At 37.3% G+C, this 26,951-nt stretch overlaps 1 protein-coding gene across 1 annotated transcript in view; it reads right to left on the reverse strand.

Annotated features, from left to right (window-relative positions):
* LOC145482660 (polyamine-transporting ATPase 13A3-like) overlaps positions 1 to 26,951 on the reverse strand; it is a 177,731-nt gene that overhangs the window by 17,630 nt on the left and 133,150 nt on the right. Inside the window, exons 25-31 of the mRNA XM_081461266.1 lie at positions 26,334 to 26,438; positions 26,163 to 26,258; positions 25,096 to 25,175; positions 12,241 to 12,283; positions 5,553 to 5,627; positions 5,069 to 5,103; positions 2,337 to 2,433 (exon numbers count right to left, since the gene is read on the reverse strand). Coding sequence (XP_081317392.1) covers positions 2,337 to 2,433; positions 5,069 to 5,103; positions 5,553 to 5,627; positions 12,241 to 12,283; positions 25,096 to 25,175; positions 26,163 to 26,258; positions 26,334 to 26,438 — 531 coding nt within the window. The remainder of the gene's footprint in view (positions 1 to 2,336; positions 2,434 to 5,068; positions 5,104 to 5,552; positions 5,628 to 12,240; positions 12,284 to 25,095; positions 25,176 to 26,162; positions 26,259 to 26,333; positions 26,439 to 26,951) is intronic.

Raw genomic sequence — 26,951 nt, forward strand, 5'->3', positions numbered from 1 at the left:
ATTTGAAGGTTTCGCACATGGTGAAAATCAATTATTTTTACGAAGTCCTTTTAAGTGAATGAAATACATGTCTTCGAAATTTAATTATTTTGCAGCCAAAAAGACAATGCAGCATTCCCTAAAATCAACCCAGTACACAATTAAACATTGCACAAAAATATTTGAGTGTTTTAAAGATGGAAGAATGATATGGTTTTGCATGCGAGGCTCTCAAACTCGTTTGATAAAATGGTGCGTCAAATGACGATCTTAACAGAATTTGGTAATTTGCATATTTCTTTGAAATAAAGGGATATCTTGCCCAAAAAACTATCCAGTAGTTTTTGTCATGCCCTAGCCTATCTACCATAGGAATATGAGCAAAATAAAATTTTCGACCCTTGCCGCGAAATTAAGAATTTGTCTCATTTTTACAGGCAGGCACTCTTAACATCTTTTAATGGCTCCAACATGGTTTAATCTGCTCCAATCGATATAGCAATTCTTAAACTTGCAACACAAATAATTATCCAATGAAGTCTTAACTAAATTCTGCACTCCAAGCAAATGTTGCAGGGGGAAAGCATAATTTGATGGCTGTTATTCATAATGGGGGATGGGTTTACTAGGCCCCATTTATGTAATCTTGGGTATCCGAGACAACCCTCCCCCAACTTACCCTGGCTGAGGTGACCTTTCACTTATTTCTTTGCAAAATTCAACCAACCGTTTACATGAGGATTGGAAACCTTTCTTGGGAGGTGCGACAACTCGGGTGGGTGAGTTGTCTTGCCTTAGCAGGTAGGGTAACCCTGGCAAGTGGGACAACTTTTATTCATATAAACGCTTTGGCTTGTCTAACCGGGACAACTCTCGGCATGGCGAGTGTCACGTAATACCTAGGTTCAGAATTTTAAAGCAGAAATTCGTATCAAAGAAGTAAAAATTAACTCAGCAAAACCCACCTTGATTGAATGACCAAGGGGAACTCAAAGGAAGAGGGATATTTGCACATTTGATTATTCAATAAGGGCTGTGAATAATCATGCAGCGTCAACTTTGACTCAGCCTACAGAGTCAATGTTTTCACAGATAAACGCTCGATAAAGTTGCCTTGGGGACAGGGTTGTCTTGGCTACCTAAGACTACATAAATGGGGCTGTATAACAAAAAGGTATTCCAGTAGCTAGGCTGCATTTAATTAAAAGGAGTGCTAATTGAAAAATACACATCAAAGAATAATTATGTAGTAATTCATCATAATGGTGTTTACATATGCTAATAAAGATATGACACTGTAACCAACTACTGAACACACAATCAAAATTTTGTACCATAAATCATGTAACATGCATATGTTGGGCAAAGCCTTGATATATTTAACAATAATTATTCACTGAAGGCAAAGTGAAGGTATCCGGTTGTTTCGCCAACGAGTCGTTTCACCAACGTCTCGTTCGCCAACGTCCTAAGTCGCTTTGCCAACGTCCTACTAGTCAATTCGCCAACGTCTAAATAAAAGTTTAAAGTTTACCTTCACTTGTGTCTGTTGTCATTTATTTAATTCCCTTACCTAGAGTTATTTTCCATGCAAGAGCTTGTAAGTATTTGATACTATATACTGTAATAAAATTGCTGTTATTTACTTGACATTCCATTTTATTTCTAACTCGATTATAAGGCTGGAAAATGAAAACAAACTCTGTTTGCTTTTGAAGAAGGAAAAGATATAATGTTAATTTACATCGTAATGCATTATCCGCGAATTGGAAGCCATCAAACTTTTGGAAGCCATCGGACTTTGGTATTCAACAGTCAATTTTCACCGTGAAAATTACCGCGATGTAGCGCCTACGAGCCGGCTTGTGAAACTATCAGAAACAGGCAAATTGATCTTAAGTCAGTCAAGCGAAACTGGCAGTGACTTAAAATTTCTTGACCCAAGGATCACCCAAGGAACAGGATTGCATTCCAAACATCAATAAGCAGCTTTTTTTTTTCGTTAGTATTGGATATATGACGTTGGCAAATTGACCGGTAGGACATTGGCGAAACGACTTAGGACATTCTTCGGTTGGCGAATCGACCTAAGACGTTGGCGAATGAGTCGTTGGCGAAACAACAGCAATTCAAAGTGAACATTGGTGAATATCTATCCAAGTCAAAATTGAGTTATTGTTGGTTTTGCACAGACTTATTTTCAGATAGAAACTATGGGCAACTCTGAAATAGCCTATTATATATATTCCAACCTGCATACATAGGAGTTAATGTGTATTGTAAATTTATTCCATAAAGTATAAGGTCACTGAAATGAAATAACCTTAAAAAGCCATGGAGTATTTAATTTTACTTACAGAATAAAGTAAGAGCACAGAAACAAACTGCACAATGCTATAAAGAGCCATGTACTTGAATATTCCAAATGAAGTTACCAAAGCCGCTCTGCCTTCTCTGTGAGACAAAGATGGAAAATCCAGTTACATCATTTGTGTTGAGCACAGTTACATAGTATTGGTGGTCTAATCCTGAGGAAATTCAAATGACAAAGGCCTGGCAGCCATGTTGGATGACGTAAGTGAAAAAGTTAGTTAGAAATCTCTTGTTAATGTCATCCAATATGGTGAAGATGACATCATGTGAAAACCGATATTACAAAATGCTTGGTAGTTAAGTAATAATACACAAGGATGTTCAGGATTTAATGTAGGCCTAAAATTAACATCAACTTTAAATTTAGTCTAAAGCTATTAAAAACAGTATTAAAAGGGTTTCAACAAAACGGTGATTCCTGGTCAGCTGACCCCCTACTGACCCCCTATAAAATCAAAGGAAAAAAACTATCAGAACTATCAATGGGACCAATTCAAGTTCACAAATAAATTGAGCTCACTTCCAAGATAGCAGATGCATTGCAGATTTCCAACTCTTCCCCTTTGTTTGGAAGTGCAGGTTTTGTTTACCAAAAATCAAGTACAGAATAAGTTGGAATATCATCAACAATGGTATTTGCATCCATTAGAAAGTTAGGCAATGAAAGTAACAAAGAAACTTTGGCAAAAAAACACACTCGTGATTGACCATGGGGCGTGGGCTACACAAACACACGATACATAAACATCAACCATAGGTCGATTTCTGCATTGTTGTTCTGGTCTCTTGCCAATTTTCCCCAAGCCAGTATTCGGATATTCGGATAACTTCCTTCTTGATACACAAGGTCATCAAAAAGACCACCAATTCTCAAGTGACTCAACCTCATTTAATCAACACTATCTTAAAACCAAGTGTAAATAATGGACTTGTAATAATAACACAGCCATCTACAACTATAAACAAACAACAAGGCACTGACCTTCTTTAAAAAGGAGCCTACAGTATATTCCTAATGTTTAAAAAGATAGCTGTTATTACAGTTGAGACTGTGGTCCAACATTCTTTTGTTTAAAAAGGCATACAAACGAGGTGAATGGGTCAATACAAAGCAGAATTGACCCTTTCGCCTCATTTGTATGTCAAACCGCTGAAAACTGTAATAACAGCTATTCATCAGTCATTATTTCTCTTGATTCTACAGAGGGTGGTGACAGTTTTCATTGGGTATTTGTAAAGGGTTGGTTATTAACTAATTTAAATGCAATCTTTTTTGTTGTAAAACTTCATCCTTAAATCACTTGTGTGACCTCCGGTCAGATGTATAGTTTGCCTGTCGCCTGCAAACATGTTCCTTTGCCAGCATTTCTTTGTTACTTTAATTGCTTAATTACCATACTTGATGATATTTCAACTTATTCTGTACTTGATTTTCTGCAAACAAACCTGCACTTACAATTAAAGGAAAAGAGAGTCAGAAATCTGCAAGGCATCTGCCATCTAACAAATTTCAGATAAGCTCAATTTGATAAACTTGGACCAGTCCCCTTGATAGTTTTGGGCTCTTTTAAATTTTCTTTTTCCCACCAATTTTACAGGGCGCTGGGGGGTCAGTAAGGAGATGAGTCTTTTGTTGAAACCTGTTTTAAGACAAAAATAAAAGTATTCCATTCCAAATGTGAGCCATACCAATAATAACTGCTACCGGTAGTTGGGAAATTCAGTAGACTAACAGAGCACACAATCAAAACCTAGACAAGTTAGCACATTACTCTGCACCTTTGTTATCTTCAATTAAACTTTTAAACTTTCACTTGAACAAGTGACATTTTAACCCAATGCATTACGTCCTCTTAAATTACGCTAAATCTGGCTCAACATACAAGAATTAGCCTTTCACTTGGTAAAATGATAATTGATGTTTTGAAAAAGGCTGGGCACTTCAAACTTAACATGTCACCTTGACAAGAAACCCCTCACTTTGGTAAGTAGGAATGAAAAGCAATTGAGTGCCATTACAAAATTCAAATATGAAACAGTTCACTCCTTACTGCCTAACCTGTTGCAGACATTCAGTAAGTTAGGGAGTAGTGCAAAAAAAGTCAGAAAATACAGGCCAGGGATTAGGAGAAAGGAGATTTCTGTACCACACTCCTCCCTTTTGTTCATAAATTGTTTAATCAACACGGTGACCAGTGAAAGCACATGGTCCCAACATGCACTGGATACAAGAAACACAAACAAGGACTTATATGGGCAAAACCCTTCACCTACTTATATGCGCACAACCCTTCCCAGTACAATCAAGTGAACTGATTAACACATATAATGTTTGGACCTGTGAATATATGTGCCCTCCCCCTTTACTTTGGTACAGGCCTCATTGACCTGGTTGAATCTAACACTTGTCTTAAAGAGTTAAAATCGATAATAGACTTTTAGGGTTAGTACATATTGACTCTGTAAAGAAGCACTTCACCCAAAAGGTTGGTCAGCATTAAAGAGTGAATAAAAACAGTATCATGATCAGGCTCATAACATGTAATTACTGATAATCTAAGTAAATGTATCTCTAGTAGTTTAAATGGTTAAAACGAATTCAATCTCAATACCAAAGCACCACTAACATACACTCTGTGCTAAGTGGTGACTTGGATATAACTACCCATCAATTCCACAACACAGTGACAATTTAATCAAATTTTAATACACTCACCTTATTATAGTAGGCACACATTCAATATTTGGAATCTAAATAAACAAGCAACATCTTACTGATCGAGTTACAGCTAGTGAGAAAAAAATCAAATTGGGAGGAACAGCAATTGTAAAAATTTCATTTGTAACAATCGCTAATATTGCCAAAGTGTGTATGTCTTATGGACAAAGCATTAGGTGGGTCCCTGCCATTATAATAAAATTAAAGCTTAAGGAATGACACGGTAAAGTTTACCTCAACAGTTATTGTGTACCTCAACATACACTTATACCAAATAATTGACTTTGAAAAATTTTTTGGGCTGCAAAGTTGTTTTTCTGTCTCAGTAGCAGCACTTCTTTTTGACATGGAGCAAGTGCACCTGCTGCCTTTGTGGTATGCAGTAATGACAGTCTTGTAATTTGAACCACTTGTGCTTATCTCCTTACTTGATGTTGCAAAGTGAATATAGCTAAAATAACATTTAAAGTGACAACCAAACCTTCGAAGTAAATGGCGAGGCAACAGAAGCTTCAGCTTGCGATAGTGAAATCCCTGCATGTGCCACCTTGAGAGCCTATAACACACAGGATTATGTCAACCATCAATAAAACATTTCTGCCTTTAGAAAAGTGTCATAAGAGGCCTATTGGTTATTTTCTACCACCTGTGAGTGAAGTCATGTGCAACAGTACGGCTCTGATTTGCAGTAATACTTTGAATAACTGATCAATCAGGACGTCAGTAATACCCACTTCCCACATAATCAAGACGTGACGTACACATAATTAACAAGAATTATTTACTCTCTCAAACCAAATATTGCATTTATTGTGGAAAAAAGAAGGGCATATTTTGGAAACAGAGTGCTTGTTCTTTTCTGAAAGAAGCAACACGAGAATTACATGAAACAGATGGGATATCTCTCATTTGAGAGAATTGTGTCCTGACATGAAATTACAGACACCTAGAAGAGTAACTCTCTTTTGTGAACAGTTTCGAAGGAATATGAGCCATGAAAGAGGAGTATAATCCATGGGTAAGCTTTATGTGGTCTGGTGGCACTGTAATTATAACATAATATATAGACACTTATTGGCCTAGGAAGTATTCTGTAACATGAGTGCTCATTAGTGCAGAGACAACACAACTGAAGGAAGCACTTCCTACAAAGAGGAAACTTGTTTGGAAAAATGTACTGAATGGAAGTGTGGTTCGATTTTACCCTTGGTACAATTTTTGGATTTTCCATTGTTCTGGAATATGGTCAATATGGTAATATATTATAATGCATACAATACCAAAAATACCAAATTGTGGGAAGAGTGATATTAAGAGGTAGCCTTTAGTTCATGAACATAAATTGTTTCTCAGGAAAGCTGGAAAGAAAAGAATATCCTTGTGATAAGAATTTGTTTTGCAGAAAAAAGATTACACTGGAGTTTGGAAAATGCAAAAAAGAACATTGCATGGAAATATCCCAGGACATTGTGCAGATGCCCTTAGCTGAGAAAGGGGTCCTACTCTGCCTCCTAAACAGAACTGAATTTGCAAGAAAACTATGCAACTCTTTTGTTTAACACAAAAAACTAATTGCAAGCTCCAACAAGATCATTACAACTACTTTGAGCATCGGAATAACAGGTTAGAAGATTTGTTACACCCAGAGTAAAATTCAAATTTTATGTTTTTCTTTTTTTGCTGATATCAATTTTTGAAACCTAGCTTGAATAGAGTATGTCTAATGGCTTATGTGAACAGAGAGCATAGTAGATGTCATGAAGTTTTATGACTTCTTCTTCTGCTCTCTGCCAATAAAATCACACAATCCATTCCATGCCATGAAATTGAATATGGCTTCACCTGAAGAAAATCAAAGATTAAAAGATAATACCAGAAGGCAATAATTCAAGACATACCAATTCAACTGGTCAAGCCATTAAAATACCACTTTGAGCAAAATGTTCGAATTCATACTAGCAACAGATCATCCTTCCGGGATAAACTTGCAAATTGGGTAAAGAGGCATAGTTTGTCTAATCATCCATCTTTTTGTTCATGCTACTAAGAAGCTCCAACAACCATGTGCACTCTCCTCATGAAAAATTGAAGGGGAGGTGTCTGTGTTTTACCACTGATAAAAGTGTTTGGACATTTACACTTAGCTTGCAATAATGGTGATCAGTTGACCCCTGAGTTTGAATGGGCCTCTTGGACCACAAAATGTTAATTAGCAAGAATTTGGGACATCAGACTGCCAATGTAAACAGAATATTATTTCTTGATAAAAAGAACTTAAGGCATCTGTAAATGCCAATAAATACTAACACATGCAAAATATGATGGCATCTAACTAACTGTTAGCCTGTATACATGTACAGCTGCCTGTTCTCCTCAAGAAAAATTGACGGGGGAGTGTGTTTTACTGTCGATAATCATGTTTGGATTCCTTAGGAAGATGATCAAAACAGGCATTTCAGTTGATCTTACAAATTACAAAGGAACCCACAAGACCCATTTTCTTGGAATGGAGACTTTTGAAATGAAGATGACTGTTTTCTTGTCCATGTATATGTTGTTTCTTTTCAAATTGAACAGGTATATGACCTTGTTTTAGCATGCAATTTCCGTTAGCTTTTTTTAAGTTAAACTAAAGAGTTGAAACGTTTTCATACAAATGCAGTTTAGTTTAAGAGAGAAATAAACGTGGCAGAGTATTACCCTTTTTTAATATGTACTTGATGATAGGAGAGCTGAAAGACAGTGAAATGTTTTTATTTAACCCATTGACTCCTGAAGCTTTTTGCCAAAAACACATTTTTTGAACACTTTGGAGATTTTCAGCCTGGATATGAGACAAATTAGCTCCAATCTTCTCAGAAAGGCATTTGCAACATGACAGCATGCCTTTCCTTCCACCAGGATTGTGTTTTAGACATTTTTGCCTGGGTATGCCCAGAAATCAAAACTTTGATATTTAAAATTTTTTTTTTCATCTTTCCTTTGTTTCTTTTGATCTTTTTGCTGCAGTGATTGACCCTCCAATGGGCTTGCTTCCATTTCAAACATTTCTGAGAGAGCATCATCAAGACGGGCAATTTTTACCATGGAGTAGCTACAGTGTAAGTGTAGTCGCAGGAAATTTTGCTGCAAGTTTTTCACTCAAATTTCTGAGCACTTTCGTGCATTTTTCAGGCTCCACTGAGCCGATCATACTGATCTGGGTCTCATTGGAAAGATATCTTAATTTCCTCCTGCAGAACTTGCGTATAGATGAAGCCAATTTGGTCAAAGGTGACGGCGTGAGAAGCGGAACAAAGGCCAATGCTCATTACCGCCAAGAACAGGCAGCATGGGAGTCAATGACTTAAACACATTTGTCATTGTTTTCCCCAAAAGCACCTTAAGGCATATCAAGGAGGATTACAATATTACAATTTTTACTTCATATATTCAGGCTCACACAAACAACAAACAACACACAATTTGTTTTTGTGTCTGAAAATAAGCTATGACAACGTGAAAAAAAACTGTTACCTATCAATCTACTTGAAAAACCTGTCAAAGTAACTATACTAACGGTAGAAAATAATGTCATTCTCTAAGGAGATTCCTCCCCATTTTATTTAGAAAAAAGGACATATTAAGTCACCTACAAGGTCTAACTACCTATCCCACCCCAAGTAAAAACTTAACCAGGACATAGGCATGCAAGGCGTGCAAGAGTTATTTATTTTTTTTGTGAAGTGTCACAGATTTCAGGAGCATTCATGGAGCTGTTTACAGTAATGATTTGGTTAATTTGTTAAGTGTTTTTGGTTGCGATGTACAGCAAGAAAGAAACTGGGAATTTATGATGTACATGCGATGTTACATTAGTCATGGTAAGATAGCTAAATAGTAAGCCATAAAATATTTGACTGAACAAACTACAGTAATCTGACAAGTCTCAAGATTAATGTAGATACCATCTTATTTTCTAAAAGGCAATTTGATTTGTTCTTTGATACAACACACACTGTGATTGGTGTGACACGCACACATGCATAACTCCCTCACTCACCGATCACATAGCCCTTCCAATCCCCAAGAAGAATTTTGCTCAAAAATACTCAAGTTAAATAAGTGACCTTTTCGCATTTTATACGAGTCGTAAGTTTACCCTTTTTACGCAACAAAACACAACACTACTTCATCGAAAATAGAAAGAAAGAGAAAAAAACTCTCTGACACGTTGAAAGTCTGATTCAATTAAATTGCACTTTAACTTGGTGCCATGCAGTCTTCAAAGAACATTTGAGCAGTTTTCATACTTTTTACCTTTAAAAATATGGGACTGAAATGAATGTCATCAAATACAACTATTAAACTGCTACTGCAGAGACGTAAAAATCATCCAGAAATGAAAGCTTCTTTTTTGCTTAAAAATCCTGGAAACAACATACTACTAACTCACGAACTGTTTCAAACCTCAAGGCTCATCTCGTTCATAACTAAAATCCTCAGCCTAACCCACAGAAAATGTCGAAGTAAACCCAATTTATGAATACTTCCTCCTCTTTTATAGAAAAAAAATATGACCGTTCTGAACCCTATCGGGATCAAATCTTCTCACATACCATTTACCTTTACAACAAGAAATTTGATTGGCTGTTTATAGTAGATCCGATCTGATTGGTGCGACATACATACATCTCTCACTCATTCACCCACTCACTCACTCACTCATCCATTGACCCGTCCATAACATACCCGACGTGCCGACTAAGTGGTATTTTTTTAACAAAAAAATAACTCAACAAAAGAATGTAAAAAAATGGAATAAGTAAAAAAAAAATACCTCTACGGTGGAACCCCATTAATCTGGTCACCAACGGGCCACAAACATCAGGCCGTATTAAGGTGGCTCAAAACATTTTCCAGCACTTTCCAAGACAGATTTTGATGGGTCATTAAAACCACTCTTTATCAGTTGATGCTACAATCATGGTATCAAAAACATGCTTAGCCATTGGGAAATACATTGGTATCATTTTCGTGGCACAATAGGTTACTGTAGGAACAGTATGACCGGCTGAAAATACCCTTTATTACAGTTTTAAGAGCTCATAGTTCAAAAACAGCCTGGTTAAATTTTTTTAAATTTTATCAAATTTTGATAAGCAGGATAAGATGCAACTTTTGGCAAAGTTTTGGCAAAGTTTACAAAAATTCTGTACTTAGGGCTCAGAGCCACCTAAAATTTTCAAAACTTTAGGGTGGTTCTGAACCCCAAGTACAGATATTTTAGAAACTTTGCCAAAAGTTGCGTCTTATTCTGCTCAGCAAAACTTGATAAAATAATTTTTTTACAGTGCCATTTTTGAATTATAGGCCCTTAAAGCTATAATTAAGGGCATTTCAGCAGGTCATACTGTTGCTACAGTAACAATCTGGTTACCAATGATTGGGCAGATTTTTGGGACTTTTTGATACCATGATTGTAGCAACAACTGATAAATGGTGGTTATACTAACCCATCAAAATCTAAGTCTTGGCAAGTTTTTGAGCTGCCTGAAGGTGGCCAAGCACAGTTTTTGATACCTGTATTTCATTCACCTTTTCTCTAAGACCCTTGAACTTTTGGTTTCCAAAAATAGCAACACCCAAGTTAAAATTTTTTTTATAGTTAAGTTGACATATGTGCCATTGCCATGGTAATACAACTACATATAAACAAGCCTTTAAAATAAGTTCTGTTTATTTGCAGAAAATCTAGTCGTTAGATTTTTTTCATCATTTGCATGCGACAAGCTAATTGCAATTGCAACAATGTTCACAAGTTAAGGCTATTTTAATAATAGACCAGAGAGATTTTTAATTATCCCTTGTTGAAGAACAACTGGAAAATCTAGAATTTCTTCTGTTCAAAATCAAATTATTTTCAATAATCCAGTTACTTATTTCCTTAAATGTTTTCTTGATAAATTTTGTTCAAATCTAATGAGTGGTTCTCAAGCAATACCTATATTTCCTGAAGGCTATTCTGCATTCAGTCACAATTTTTGGACCGACTACACATGTACTGCATTTAACTGGGTTCTTTCGCTAACAAAACAAAATCTGAGAATTGCTCGGGTATTTTGCATCATTATTTTTTCTACCATATCTTTCTAATTAAAGACTAAAACCATCAACACACTATGTTCAATTATGAAGGAAAAGAGCAGACAGTGCAGGCACTGAGCAAACAAAATTATCGCCCTATCAATGCCACATTTTTTGTAATTCTTGTGCGCGCTGTATCATGCTAGCAAGAGTGTGCACAAAAATTGTGTTCAGCCATCTTAATGGGGTGGCCATAATACAGGGGTTAAATAAGAAAATGACTGAATGAGCTCTTGTTGGGATCAGAATAATGTGGCTGTAATAGCGAGGTGGCCATATTAACGGGGTGGACAAAGGATGGGCTTCCACTATACAACAGTTGCATATGGTGTCTGAGTTTTTTTTCCATATTCTCAATATGATGTGAATCTTGCAAATTTGTCACCATGCTCATTGTACTAAATCTCCCAATATGTTATACAATATTATTTCTCTTTTCAAGTATGTGTAGCGACCATGTTTTCAGTGTACTTTGCAAACAAATTTCATTGCAATAATACTTCATGTTCACTTGGCCCATTCGTCCCCAGAATTGCTAAAGAGATCACCCCAGGAAGGTACACACCAAAGTTTTTGGTGGGGGTGTGCAGTCTGAACCTTGAAATCTTTATCCTATTTGAGACCAAAATATGGGATTTAAGACCTGAGCAAAAATTGATATCCCATTTCAGACCTATAAAATAACTACAGGGCTCTAAAATATCACTACAGCTAACCACAAATGGCTGTGTTCATTTCAATACCCTTTCTAGTCATTTCACATAAACTCTATACATTTGAACAACTTTGTGTGAAAAAGTCTGAATGTTGAAACACATGGTCCCCCATACTTGACAAGTGTTCTTGATCATGTAAAAGAAATAATTTCTGGTCCAAAAATCATGCTGCAGCTTAGTTTTACTCTGATTAGAAGTTAGGCACTAATGCACATTTTCCCTGTCCAGGAGCAGAAATTGAAAACTAAATAGGGTTTGTGATAGTGCTAAGGTGTTTTGAACTGAATATACATCTAACAGAACAAGCAGACAGCAGTGATCTCTTACCCCACAATCATTTGCTCCATCGCCACACATACCCACACAGTAACTATGAGTATAAAAAAATTAAGAGAGGATATTAACACATATCATTTTTTCAAGCATAAATAATACTTAGCAGAATGTATCTACAACTTTTGCAAATCTCCATTTGATTGACTGTGAGAATGTGCTGACACTTTGGGACAAAGTTACATTTTGGAATTGCTACCATGGACAATAAAACATGAATCAGATCTTCGAGTTAAAGTAATAGAAATAATCGATGTCATGAAAATAAGTGTCATTCTCAGAGAAAGGAAGGATCAAGGATGGGGAGGGGCCAAAAGATTAAGGTCGGCTGTTTACCTTCATCTTCTTAAAGTGTAAAAGCTATCCGAAATGAGTAAGAACCATGACATTTGTCAAGGTAGGCTTTGTTTGTCTTAGAGATTTTGCCACATCAACATTTTGGCCTCTCAGACAGTCTAAAATACACAAAATGTTGGGCAACTTTTGTTGAGCCTAAAAGATATTTCGTTCAACCTCCAGAAACTCATATATTTTGGCAATAACATTTGCAATTTTGTTATATGATATATTAGACATCCTTCCCTTTAATACTAAAAATGTCACAAAGGACCAAGTATCACCGCCCAATCCTTAGGGAGCCTGAACCAAATTTTGCCACTTTCGGCAAGTTGTTTTACAAGAAGTGTGGCAGTTTATTTCCCAGAGCAGGAAACTTGCACCATCCGAATGTCTGGGACGGGTAACTTTTCCGTTCTGACAATGTAGTGTCGTGACTAATTCTGCATGTGAAGAAGCTAGTCATAAAAGGGGATAAGTGACGATTTTGGTTGCTTTTCTTTTTTCTTGCTCCAAATTAGCTGAATTTTTGCATGTGGTCTTCAATGTAATAGAAAAACGTGTTCCTGTATTTTTGCGTCACGCATTGCAGGCCTATGATGAGCATTATGCTCCCTCATCATAGGCCTGCAATGCGTGCAGAGAGCATTATAATCTAGCTCTCTGCACGCATTGCAGGCCTATGATGAGGGAGCATTGAAGAAGCTAGTCATAAAAGGGGATAAGTGACGATTTTGGTTGCTTTTCTTTTTTCTTGCTCCAAATTAGCTGAATTTTTGCATGTGGTCTTCAATGTAATAGAAAAACGTGTTCCTGTATTTTTGCCGCTGGTTTTTGCTTCGCTTTATAAAGATGCCGCTAGGAAAACCGAGTGGTTTTTTACATACGCAATATCCTGAAAACGAAGCAAGGTTTAGCGCAAAAACTATGGGACATTGCTAAACATACCTAAACAAAACTCTATGCGAAATTTGGAGCGTTTTCGACAAAGTTCACTTTTGATTAAAATACCTAACGCCCTTTTCCCGCCGAGGCTGCAAATAAACGAAGCTGGGCCTTTGTTATGATAAACAGAGCCGATCCTTTGTTATAATAACCAAGCCAAGCCTTTGTTATAAGTCGAAGTCTCGCCTCGGTTTATCATAACAAAGGATCGGCCCGCCGTGACCGCAGGGACTTTGATCTCACTTAGAAAGCAGCAAAATGTCAATTTCACGCAATGTATAAGCTCAAAAATGTTGATTTTAGGTCAAAAAAGGTTTAAATGTTGATTTCACGTTAACGCGTGACGGCAAGGATGTTGGTTTCACTTAGAAACCAGCAAAATGTCAATTTTACGCAGCGCATAAGCTCAATGATGTTGATTTCAGGTCTAAGTAGGTTAAAATGTTGATTTCACGTTAACGTGTGACGGCAAGGAGGTTGATTTCTCTTAGAAACCAGCAAAATGTCAATTCCACGCAACGTATAAGCTCAAAAATGTTGATTTTAGGTCAAAAAAGGTTTAAATGTTGATTTCACGTTAACGCGTGACGGCAAGGATGTTGGTTTCACTTAGAAACCAGCAAAATGTCAATTTTACGCAGCGCATAAGCTCAATGATGTTGATTTCAGGTCTAAATAGGTTAAAATGTTGATTTTGCGTTTATGCGTGACGGCAAGGATGTTGGTTTCACTTAGAAACCAGCAAAATGTCAATTTCACGCAACGCATAAGCTCAATGATGTTGATTTCAGGTCTAAATAGGTTAAAATGTTGATTTCACGTTAACGCGCGACGGCAAGGAGGTTGATTTCTCTTAGAAACCAGCAAAATGTCAATTCCACGCAACGTATAAGCTCAAAAATGTTGATTTTAGGTCAAAAAAAGGTTTAAATGTTGATTTCGCGTTAACGCGTGACGGCAAGGATGTTGGTTTCACTTAGAAACCAGCAAAATGTCCATTTTACCCAGCGCATAAGCTCAATGATGTTGATTTCAGGTCTAAGTAGGTTAAAATGTTGATTTCACGTTAACGCGTGACGGCAAGGAGGTTGATTTCTCTTAGAAACCAGCAAAATGTCAATTCCACGCAACGTATAAGCTCAAAAATGTTGATTTTAGGTCAAAAAAGGTTTAAATGTTGATTTCACGTTAACGCGTGACGGCAAGGATGTTGGTTTCACTTAGAAACCAGCAAAATGTCAATTTTACGTAGCGCATAAGCTCAATGATGTTGATTTCAGGTCTAAATAGGTTAAAATGTTGATTTCGCGTTAACGCGTGACGGCAAGGATGTTGGTTTCACTTAGAAACCAGCAAAATGTCCATTTTACCCAGCGCATAAGCTCAATGATGTTGATTTCAGGTCTAAGTAGGTTAAAATGTTGATTTCACGCTAACGCGTGACGGCAAGGAGGTTGATTTCTGTTAGAAATCAGCAAAATGTCAATTTCACGCAACGTATAAGCTCAAAAATGTTGATTTTAGGTCAAAAAAGGTTTAAATGTTGATTTCACGTTAACGCGTGACGGCAAGGATGTTGGTTTCACTTAGAAACCAGCAAAATGTCAATTTTACGCAGTGCATAAGCTCAATGATGTTGATTTCAAGTCTAAATAGGTTAAAATGTTGATTTCACGTTAACGCGCGACGGCAAGGAGGTTGATTTCTCTTAGAAACCAGCAAAATGTCAATTCCACACAACGTATAAGCTCAAAAATGTTGATTTTAGGTCAAGGAAAGGTTTAAATGTTGATTTCGCGTTAACACGTGACGGCAAGGATGTTGGTTTCACTTAGAAACCAGCAAAATGTCCATTTTACGCAGCGCATAAGCTCAATGATGTTGATTTCAGGTCTAAATAGGTTAAAATGTTGATTTCGCGTTAACGCGTGACGGCAAGGAGGTTGATTTCTCTTAGAAACCAGCAAAATGTCAATTCCACGCAACGTATAAGCTCAAAAATGTTGCTTTTAGGTCAAAAAAGGTTTAAATGTTGATTTCACGTTGACGCGTGACGGCAAGGATGTTGGTTTCACTTAGAAACCAGCAAAATGTCAATTTTACGCAGCGCATAAGCTCGATGATGTTGATTTCAGGTCTAAATAGGTTAAAATGTTAATTTGACATTAACGCGTGACGGCAAGGATGTTGGTTTCACTTAGAAAACAGCAAAATGGTAGGAGCCCATGATGGGCTCCTGAAAATGGTAATTTCACGCAACGTATAAGCTCAAAAATGCTGATTTCAGGTCAAAAAAAGGTGTAAATAAAAATAAAATGAAACAAATAAAGATTTCAATAAACACTTTTTCAAATACGGCAACGTCTTCAATGGCTAAAAAATCACGAGATAAAACATAGTTTTCGACAAACGCGATCGTAGCTTGATGTCACGCACCGCCATAACTTCCAAGTTCAAAATGCGCTAGTACCTCTTATGCCTGATGAGGATAACAACTTTGGCGGCTGTTTAGTTTTGGATTTAAGAATTTGATGACTCCACGTGAAAAAGCTCTATAAATAGGGCTGACAGATTAACAGATTAACCCTTCTGCGCAACGTACGGGTCTCCATACATCTGCATGTCCCCTGATCCCAGAAGCTCAAAACACTACAAATCATGCCGATTTGAAATAAAATCAACGCAAACTGGATCACAGATCTGTTACAATCGATCGCCACTTGCTGGCCATTATTATGTTTAAATCTAGTTACCAGTTCGAGAAACGTCCGCAGAACGTAATCGCAATGCATGCCGGGAAGGGTCTTTACACCTCGTGCGCGGGAAGACATGGCGGTCGATACAAGACAAATTTTATCACTCTAAAACCAGTTCTCGCTTTCCAAACTTTGACGCTAGCAACGCTTGGCAAATGGGCCACAACTCACCAGAGGGTATTTTTCTTGGGCAAGAACTGCTCTTGGACTTTGCTACCTGGCTCGATCTGACTTCGAACGCCGATAACACGATTACAGTATATCAGCTGCCTTCGAAGTTTCAGAACACATTTTGATTCTTTAAAACGTGCTGATGACTTACGGGTTTATCGAGGCTTTATGATGCCTCTCAACCACCAGGTAGGCACACAAGGTACTTTAAAACAATGCTTAAGATATTAGTTGACAGAGCTCTAATGCGGCACATCTCTTTTTTGTTTGATGGCATTTCGTTTGACGCTCGATCGATTCACGTGTTGTGTTCACGTCACAATAACCGGTGTAAACAATCCGTTCCCAGATTTCCGCTCTATATGCTGTGGGATTTGGTTTTGACTTCATACACTATAAACAGTCTGCCTGTTTGCTGTTCAACAAATAAACTCCTAAAGACATGCCTAGGAAAAGCCAAGTTTTTTGCCTACGTTTTAACTCGAAAACAAAGCAAAAACCAGCGACAAAAATACAGAACCACATTTTTCTATTACATTGAAGACCACATGCAAAACTTCAGCTAATTTGGAGCAAGAAAAAAGAAAAGCAACCAAAATCGTCACTTATCCCCTTTTATGACTAGCTTCTTCATGTGTGGAATGTATAATGAACCAATCACATAATGGGAATTGCTTTCGCCATTTATAGAAGCAGGCTCAATATATGAGTGGTGTGTGGGGAAACTAAGATGTAACAGTCATTTTGGGTATATTAACCCATTGATGCCCATGCCACCCATTAAATTATAGAGGAAGTACCAGATGGGCCTACGGATGGATCTTACCTTTTGTGGTTATTACTAAGGGTGATGGAGATGTAAGGGTGTGCGTGGATGTGCATCATGTGAACGAAGCAAGACACCTGATTCCACCAGTGGTGAACTTTTACAAAATTTGAACAAGGGTACCATGTTCAGCAAAATTGATCTCAAATGGGTTTCCATCAGATTGTACTTAATGAGGACAGTCAACACATCACTACTTTTGAGGTCTTTGTTATAAGCGGATGATGTTTGGTATGACGTTGGCAGCGGAGCAAAAACCAGCAAATTGTCAGAGATGTGTTGAGGGGATGTCCTGGATCATCTAATTTTTCATGGCAAGGGTGTAAAGCATGACCAATGCCTTTTTAGCAGTGTTGGATAGGCTGAGTGAAGTGGGGTTAACAGTGAACGGAGACAAGTATGAGTTTCGACTCAAAGCTCATGTTTTTCAGTTATGAACTGGCCAGCAATGGCTTTAACCCAAGCAAAGAGAAGGTTAGTGCCATTAGAGATGCACAGCCTCCTAAGGACACAAGTGAGATACGCTCTTTTATGGGTCTCGTTCAATATTCAGCAAAGTTCATGCCAGATGTAGCATCCATAGCCAAGCCCATTCAAGAGCTGATCAAAAAGGGTGTCACCTTTAAGTGGGGTGACGATCAGCAAACAGCTTGTCAGGAGCTGAAGTGTCTTGTCACTTGGGCTGAGACATTGTTACTTCAGGGTTGACCGTAGGACATCACAAGAATCATAACAGATGCGTCCCCAGAGGGTTTAGGTGCAGCTCCTACCCAAGAACAAGGAGGGATATGAAGGGCTGTCTCCTATGCATCTAGAAGCTTGACTGACGTGGAGAGACACTACAGTCAGACAGAAAAAGAGGCGTTGGAATTGGTTTGGGCCTGTGAGCAATTTAACATGTATCTATCCGGAAGAAGCTTTGAGCTGAAAGCAGATCATAAACCCTTGGAATGAGTCTATTCACAAATGTCAAAGCCTTGTGCGCGAATTGAGAGATGGGTGTTGTGGCTACAAGGTTATGACTTTAAAATTGTGTACCAACCTGGAAAGACAAACATTGCTGATGCATTATCTCATTATCTCGGTCCATTGGACCATGGCGAGAAGTACTATTTCGTCAGAGGCGTTGTAGAGAGTCAACCCCCGGTAGCATTATCACAGAAGGAGATTGAAGAGGCGTCCTACAATGATGAAGAGTTGTGCTTAGGGAAGACCTGTGTGAGACCGGGAACTGGGAATGGTGTACGGTTCCTTCAAATGCACATGTCACAGACAAATATTATGCACCCATGGTGAGCTTTTGCTTCATGGTACAAGGATAGTGGTACTCAAAATCTTGCGAAACAAGATAGTAAAACTGGCTCAGGAGGGTCATCAGGATGTGGTAAAGTCAAAGTATCAGCTTTGAAGGATGATGCCACTGTGGCCTCAAGTCAATGGAGAGGTCAGATGCCAGAACCATTCATTGCTCAAGTCTTTTCAGAATGCTAATTTAGAAGGGAAGAATTGGCGAACTGAGTTGGTTACTTGGCTGGCAGCATACCGATTCACTCCACAAGCTGCCACAGGTGCCACAACCTTCTACTTGATGTTTGTACGTTGGGAGATGAGGACGAAATTGCCAGAGTTAAGAAGAGAAATCAAAAAGGCATTGAGAGAAGAAGTTTGTGATTGGGATTGGTTGAATAAATTGAAGAGCAAAGCGTATGCCGATGCACGTAGAGGTGCACTGCTCAAGTCAATACAGATTGGTGACACTGGGTTACTGAGAGTAGAAAAGTCTAACAAGCTTTTGACTTACTTCTGTCCAAGTCCTTCCAAAGTGGTTCAGAAGCCTGGAAAAGAAGTAACAGTCAGAAAGGAGGCTGAAGAGGAAATCAGAAGGAATACTGTGTTTGTAAAGAAGTACACTGAGCAAGATGGTGTGTTTAGACCAAGTGGAGAAGAAAACAGTTTGTCAGATTAAGTTGGACAGAGGCAGGAAATTGTCCCACCAATGATGACAGAAGTGACTGGAAATAGCCCAGTACCTCTCTAGAGGAGAAAGTGAGAGTCAAATGCTGATGGCAAGTCCATATTGTTAACTCAGCAAACTGTGCAGAGGTCATCACCAATTGTTAGGAGGCCTGTGTGCTTTGGAGACTTTGTGTAATGCCTAGTAAGAAGTTAAGAGAGTCTTGAAAGATTCAGAGACTTTGTTTTGGAGACTTCAGGCATTAATCCTTTGATTACTTTGTTTTGTTGTGAGAAACATTTTGAACTGTTACTTTCATAGTGTGTCAAGTGACTGCGTAAACTTTGAGTTTTTTATCCTTTATTTTTGTCTGGAAGAAAAGGAGAAAATGTAATGTTGTGACTAATTCAGCATGTGTAGAATGTAAAAGGAACCAATATTAATCACATGTAATAGGAATTGTTTTTGCTATTTATATAAGCAGGCAAAATGTATGTGCACAGTGTGTGGAAACTAAGATGTAACGGTTGATTTGAGTATATTTTATTTACAATGACTCTACAGACAAGGAAAAGTATGATTCCAGGAACCCAAAACCATGATGATCCCATGAATCCCAAAAACATTGTCTGAATAGACGACCAAGTTGAAGAGGTCCAAGTTAAAAAAAAGTCAACAAACTTTACTACCTGCTTTCTTTGGATATGTATGTTGTAATAAGTAATCCTTTCCATATTTGATAACTTAAGTGCCCTAAAAAATAAGTAGCTCTTACAGGAAGTAACATAAAAATAACATCATTTTGTTTACATCGTGTGTTTGATTCATTACACAAAGTGCCATCATTAAATTCATTGCAAGTCCTACTGTACAGCATAATAGCAGACTCATGATACCACACATGCTTGTTAGTACTTTTCCTGTTCAAGCATATCCATGACGTCTTTGTCTCAGTTGACGACAATTTTAAAGACAACAACTTTTTAAAGAGGTCAGCACCTGAAACACCTGACAGTACTGACAATGATGTTCATTCCAAAAGAAAAAGGACAAATACAGCAAGAAAAATAATGAAACAAAGCACATCAGAAAGTTTCAACCAGCATGGTTGAAAGAGTTCAATTGAGCTGTTTATGAAGAAGAAGCAAACAAAATGCACTTCTCGACTTGTCAGAAGTATGCAGAATTAGCTAACAAAAGCAGCCTGATGTACACTGGATGTGGTGATGGAGTTCAAGGATTCAGACGATAAAAACTTTAACAGTCCATTTATTATTGTTGTTGGTTTTATTGGACAAGTACTTTTGTGGTTCAGAGAAACAAAATACACATTGCACTTGTCCGAAGTGACAAGTGAATTAAAAAGAAAGTTTCTTGCCCTGTTTCTATAGTGAAACATTTTTCAGATAGTTTTTTGCACTGCTATCAATAAGTGTGTTCCTCATCATTGTATATTGTAGAGTTGTTATCGTAAGCTAATTATATATTTATTTTTGATTGTAAGTTAATTGTAGATATTTTATTCTTCTGTAAGTAACTTTAATGTAAGTAACGAATGTCATTGGTAAATAAAATATAAAAAAAAAAAAAAAAAAAACCCAGTTTAGTTAGAATTGGAATTTACAAGCAAATTCAAGTCTGCAATTGGTCTCGGAAAGTCTGCTTAATAGGCACGATCCATTCAACCAAAATTTCCGGAAATTTCAGTCTAAAAGTGAATGGATCAGTTCGGTCCAACCGTGTGTATGTTTTGGCTATTAATGGCTCTTAAAGATGATTTATTTCTCAAGAGAATTTAGAATGTTCTTTTCGTCATTCGAAAGTGGTGTTTGAACTCATAATTATGGCAAATATTTGGGAAAGGTCCACGCAAAATAATACTACACACGAAACAGCTCACACAATATCATTGATATCACCGTTGAAATCTAGCTCTAGTGCGAGGAACAGTGATCCAACATCCTCCATTTTAAATGAGCGTGACACTTGTTTTGTGAGTGGAATGGAACACGACTGTCCGGACCCATAACGATCCATTTGACACCAAGAAATTTTCAAACCTCAACCTGGAAATTTTGGTTGAATGGATCGTACCCAATAACTTCAATCAGAAGCACTTCACACCAAAGAATATCACTTTGTTTGGACTTTCTGCGATTGTAATCCATGATTTGCTGAAAGACTTGTTTGTAAACATACAGTATTGTGTAAAGTAATACAAATGATAATCGATGAATATCACAAATATCGCGATATATAACGAGATTTTACCTTTAACAATCTATCGAGCGATATATCATTAGAGTTATTGTTTTATTTCTTGGTGAGATATCGTTGTTGCTTTGCGAGATATCGTTTCCTGCCAGCAATATATTGTTTTTGCTTTGCGATATATCATTCTGGCTTTGTGATATATTGTTTTCGCTTAGTGAGATATCATTCCAGGTTATCGTTACATCTTTTCCCCCCAAAAAGTTATCGTCACGGCATTGTGAAATACATGTACATTTCTCCAAAGATCATTTACGATACTGACGAATCCTCTGCGTTATGAAGTCAGCTTTTTGAGATGGCGAGTGGTGTGTTTAATGTTTTCAATGTTAACTAATTAAGTCTTAATTAAAAGCATGTTTAAATCTACTGAATCTTCCTGCCTTGGTTCCATAAAAAATCCACTCTATTACTCGTGAAATCCTATTACAAATGTCATAGCAAAGAAGGCAATTGTATGACCCTAGTAGAAGTGTAGGTGGGTAGGATAATCAGAAGACAGGAAAATTAGATGCTACATGTACGTGTATTTCAGACGGCTCTTTGATAAAAACAGCAACTTGCCTTTAAATCACTAGGATCCAGTTTCCGTACGGACGTTTGAGTGCTGATTATCATAGCAAAGCGAGAAATTGAATCTGAACTGCGACCCTTCAACTGCCTTCAGCTAACAGTAATATTCAAAGTTATTTCAAAGTCATTTTATTCGGCAAGCATACTTGTTTTTCTATCTCTTTATTTGCGCTTGATGAAGCAATGTTTAGGCAAAGTACTTCATCATCATTTCCCTGGGTACAAGGGTGTGCAAGTTTTGAAAAGCTGTGTGAGAAAAATTTCTTGTTAGCACGGGTGCATAGATAAGGTTTATTTCTGACTTTACTAATGAGAACCAATTATTTACTTTCAGTAACACGCAACCCGTGCTCAAGTCAACAGTTGCTATGAAGCATTTTTGTTATCGCTGTAGTCAATCATCTAATTGGACCTCTCAGGAAACAGTAGTTCGCTTCAATCAAATTTCCATAAGAATGCACCTTGCCTAATTAAAATATGAATGGGCTTACAAAGAGGAGAAGTTTTGAGAGCCTTTGTTCAACAAACTTGTTTTTAATACGTGCGGGAGACAAAATAAAGTGTCTGATGTGTGCAACAAGCAGGAATAAGATATAAAGGAAAACAAAACTCAAACTTTGTCCACTGAATATTTGTCATATGATAACTTCAATTTTGAAATAAAAAAGGGGAGTGCCCATGCTCATTAAGAAGCAGTGAGGCATTGAAAATGCCCCATTTTGGCATTACTTGATGTTTATTATAAGAACGCATTCCCAGTAATTGTAAAATCTTTGTGAGCCCAGACTCATAAAAACACGCATTAAACTACAGTCAATACATTGTCGGACACAAATAAACATTTTAAGTTTGATTCAGACAGAAAGCTAAATCCCTGATTAAAAATTTGAACCAAATTTCTTGACGTGGCTACCAAACTGCAAAATAGAAAAGACCACAGTGTATCTGCTATTTATTCTTATTTATTCAATTTTCAGCAATAGAAATTAGATCAGTCTTTTCTCACACAAAGCCTATGATTAGTTGATTAGTGACTGAAAACAACATTGGGGTGCCCGTGCTTGTTGGTGAGCTAAAGCCATTTTTCAACTGACAGAGCTCAATATCAAGCCAAATCCGTCATGTTTTCAATAAGCGTGTGCATGAATGCACACTAATGACGCCATAAATTATGCGCAGTAAGGATGTGTGATGTAAATGTGAGGAATGACCTTAAAGGAGCTCAGTCACAGTTTGCACATATTGAAAAGTTTGGCCTCAATTTTTCAAATTTCTCGTTTGTAATCCGTGTTAATCTTCCCCACCCTTAGCCATCCTTGTTCCTTTATGGTTTATCATTATCTCTTTGGTGTTTTTCTATCTTATTAAACTGTTATTCTCAGGTTTCCTAACATTTAAAGGTAATTTTGTATGTGGCCAAAATAACTCAAAATACCGTGACTGAGCTCCTTTAAACAAAAATACTTTTAGAAGACTGGGACTCAATTCATTGGGCACACAGCACACAACCATAAGTTGCAAATGCAATTTTGGCTCAATTTCCGCTGCTTTCTCGGCTCTGACAACAAAACAAAACAAAACTTGCAATGCTTTTGGGTTGCCGGAACACCTTCGCAGTCTATCTATGGAGAGTGGAGACATCAATCGTAACTTTAATATGCGAAAAGATGTAGTTTATATGCTAGCTGTGCAATCGCATCAAAATTGTTATCATTTCAGTGAAAACCACTGACCAATCGTAGCAAACCCTGTTAGCAAAGCCACTTATTATGGCAGAGCATGGAGAGCTTTTTGAAAGCAAATTTTTGCGCTTTGTTGAACCACTTATTACTCAACTATGCCCATCACATGTACACAGACACGGATTCATCGAACACAATCGCTTCACTACAATAAATCGTTGAAGCGAAGTTCACTACGATATATTATTACAACGAACTTCCCTGCAACGATATATCATGGCGATATATTGTTTTGCTTAGTGAGATATCGCTGCAATGAAGTCTCACTAGAACGATATCTCGGCGGGATATTGCGAAGATTGTATTGATATCTCGCCTATTTCTCGTTTCAATGTTCGCCGATCCATGTGATGTTTTGCTGATATATCGGCAATAAAACGCAAGAACAAAGCGCAATATTCGTTGATTATTCTTTGCGTTTCTTTTGCACAATACTGTAAGTTGGACAGCAGGACAGAATGTTTAAGCTGTTACAATGTACATCGTCATTAAAGTATGCAAACGTTTCGAACTTGCTAAATCCCTAAACAGTAAAAAGGCTGAATTTTTCCACAAAAATTTATTGTAAACATTAGGCAATATAGAAAAAGAAATGTATCCTCTGTTGCTGGTCCTTTTTGCTGTTCCATTAAATGAACTGCAACTTAATGATAGAAGCTCTGCCATGAAAAATTTTGGTACTTCCTTAAAACACCGTTTGCATAAATTTGCTGTTTTTAGATGGCATGATGCTTTCATATTGAAAGTTCAGATTACAGGAGTTCACAATTTTGTGGATCCTTCTGAAAAGTTTTTCCTTGGTTTTGAAAACATGAACCATTCCTTTGGATCAGAAGAATTGCCAAGCAGTTATTCTTCCATTATTGGCATGCAATCAAGATGGTTGAGAAAAGTAATTAGAGGTTAGCAAATCATAGTTAATTAAAAAAAACTGTCCGGGTGTCTATTTGGTACAGCTGTAACACAATTATGTTGCTATCTGGCCCACTAAGGGCCGGGCCACAAAGGACAGTAGAATGGCGTAAACATCCATGATGTGTAAACAATGTTATGTCAGGATTGTCAATGGAAATCTTTGTTGTCTTCAGTGATGTCATTTGTATTGGTGCAGGTTAGTATACCAAACTGTTTTCTACTTTACCTTCTAGTTTTACATGGCCATCTTATAAAAGGTTGGAAAATCACAGTTACTTTTCATATTCAACTGAATTAAATGCAACTCTGTAACTGCAACTACACTGTACACATATCGGATATAACTTTGTCCTGACTTACTTCAAATCCTGCAATGCTTCAATTAGCCATGTTTTCTGTTCTGGTGACATCCGTGCAAAGACAGTTCCTGAGATAAGCAACTTAAGAGGAAAAATTGTAATGGTGAATGTAACAAAAATAAATAACAGGAACATGTTTAACGAGAAAATTACAACAGCCATAGCTTGTTTTCATGTGGGTCCCTTATTTGGGTTGAATTGGAATTTGAAAATGTTGGTTTTTCAACAGGGAAGAGAAATGGAACACCCAGAGAAAACCCTGGAGCAAAGTAAGATTGAACAATTATCTCAACCTATATATGGCACCAAGATGGAATAAAACATGGACCACATTGGTGAGAAGCAAGTACTCTCACTACTGCATCATAACAACCCAAGTTGTGTACCAGTTGAGGTTGATATGAGCTAATTGCTATCAAGCTTAACAAGAGGAAAGTATTGTCAAATTTAATTCAATTTATGATCTTCTGCCTAGAATTGCTTTCTTGATGTATTGAATGTATCATCATCATCATCAATCCTTATTGCCCCCAGTGGGGCATGGGGCCGCATTGAATGTATGAAGGACATATATTACATATATGTGAAGTGTAGTTGGAACATGAAATATATGAAATGACCTTCACAGTGCATATGATTTTAACAATTTGAGCAATTTTCATAGCAGAGGAATAGGTGTCAATGACAGCCACTCACCCAGGCATTACCCTTTTCAGATTTTTTATCTGCTATGTACCAAGCTAAGTAGATGTAGCTCTTGTCAAATTGGTTAGAATTATAGATTTTGAAATAAAAGCAAGTGTGCAACATTAAACATAAAAGTCCTTTTTCAACCCTAAAGCGATTGTGAGAAAAGGTAAAGCATTTTGAATGCCTTTCTTGTATTATTATTATTAGTTACTTTGGTTATTGTACATTATTTACATTTTGGTTGTGGAGTACCAGTGAACAATCACAAGCTCAGGCAAAGTCGTTTTCTTAAGCCTAGCTATCTATGCAGGACCATACTGTCATTGCATACTGTATATATTTATTATACGTAGCTGCAAACTTATGTAAATACAGTACCTTCCTAAAAAGCTCTGGCTTGCAACTTCGGATCAACGAAAATGTTCTCCCTGAAACAGCCAAATTATAACAACTTCGTCTACGTAATCTGTGATTCTTGGAAAGGAACAAAAATCAGTCAGTGACAGTTAGAACACTTCAAGGTTTCAAACCACTTATACAACATTATACCTCTGATTCAAAATCCTTTTCTCCATGAGCAGCTCCGACAACACACCATTTAATATCAAGTTCACCAGACTGATCCTCACTTGGTTTGGCTGAAACTTCAATCACCTGGATAGAAGAAATGGGAAAATAGCGAGATGGACTTTGGCCCACTGTGAGGATAAAGTAGTGTCAAAATAACTTACAGGAGCCCAGCCATTGGGTTGCATAGGAAAGGAACAACAAAACCTCATAAAATGCCATCATACCAACTGGTTATCTCCCTTAGCTAAACACTGCCAAACACATTGTCTCCGAAAATCAGCCAAAAAAGTACTAACTGAAATAAGTAGTATTACTGGTTGAAACAATGAACAGTAAAAAACCAGGCAGCACTTATGGCTATAAGACTAGCAAGAATATATGTACCAATTTGTTAAATGTAAATTACCAATGAAATAGCAGTCACAGTTTGAAGTCATTTGGTAGGAGGCAATGTGCCAAGTGGTTATAAGGGGACCGGACTTGAAATTGGGTGGTTGTGGAGCTCTGATCATTAGCTGGAATTGTTTCTCAGCAGATTCTATTTCAACTCCTCTGCCCAGCTTTGTAAAAAACAGGATGTGGTACTTAGTTACTTAA

The sequence above is a fragment of the Orbicella franksi genome, chromosome 3 (genome assembly GCF_964199315.1).
Source record: "Orbicella franksi chromosome 3, jaOrbFran1.1, whole genome shotgun sequence".
Classification (NCBI taxonomy): domain Eukaryota; kingdom Metazoa; phylum Cnidaria; class Anthozoa; order Scleractinia; family Merulinidae; genus Orbicella; species Orbicella franksi.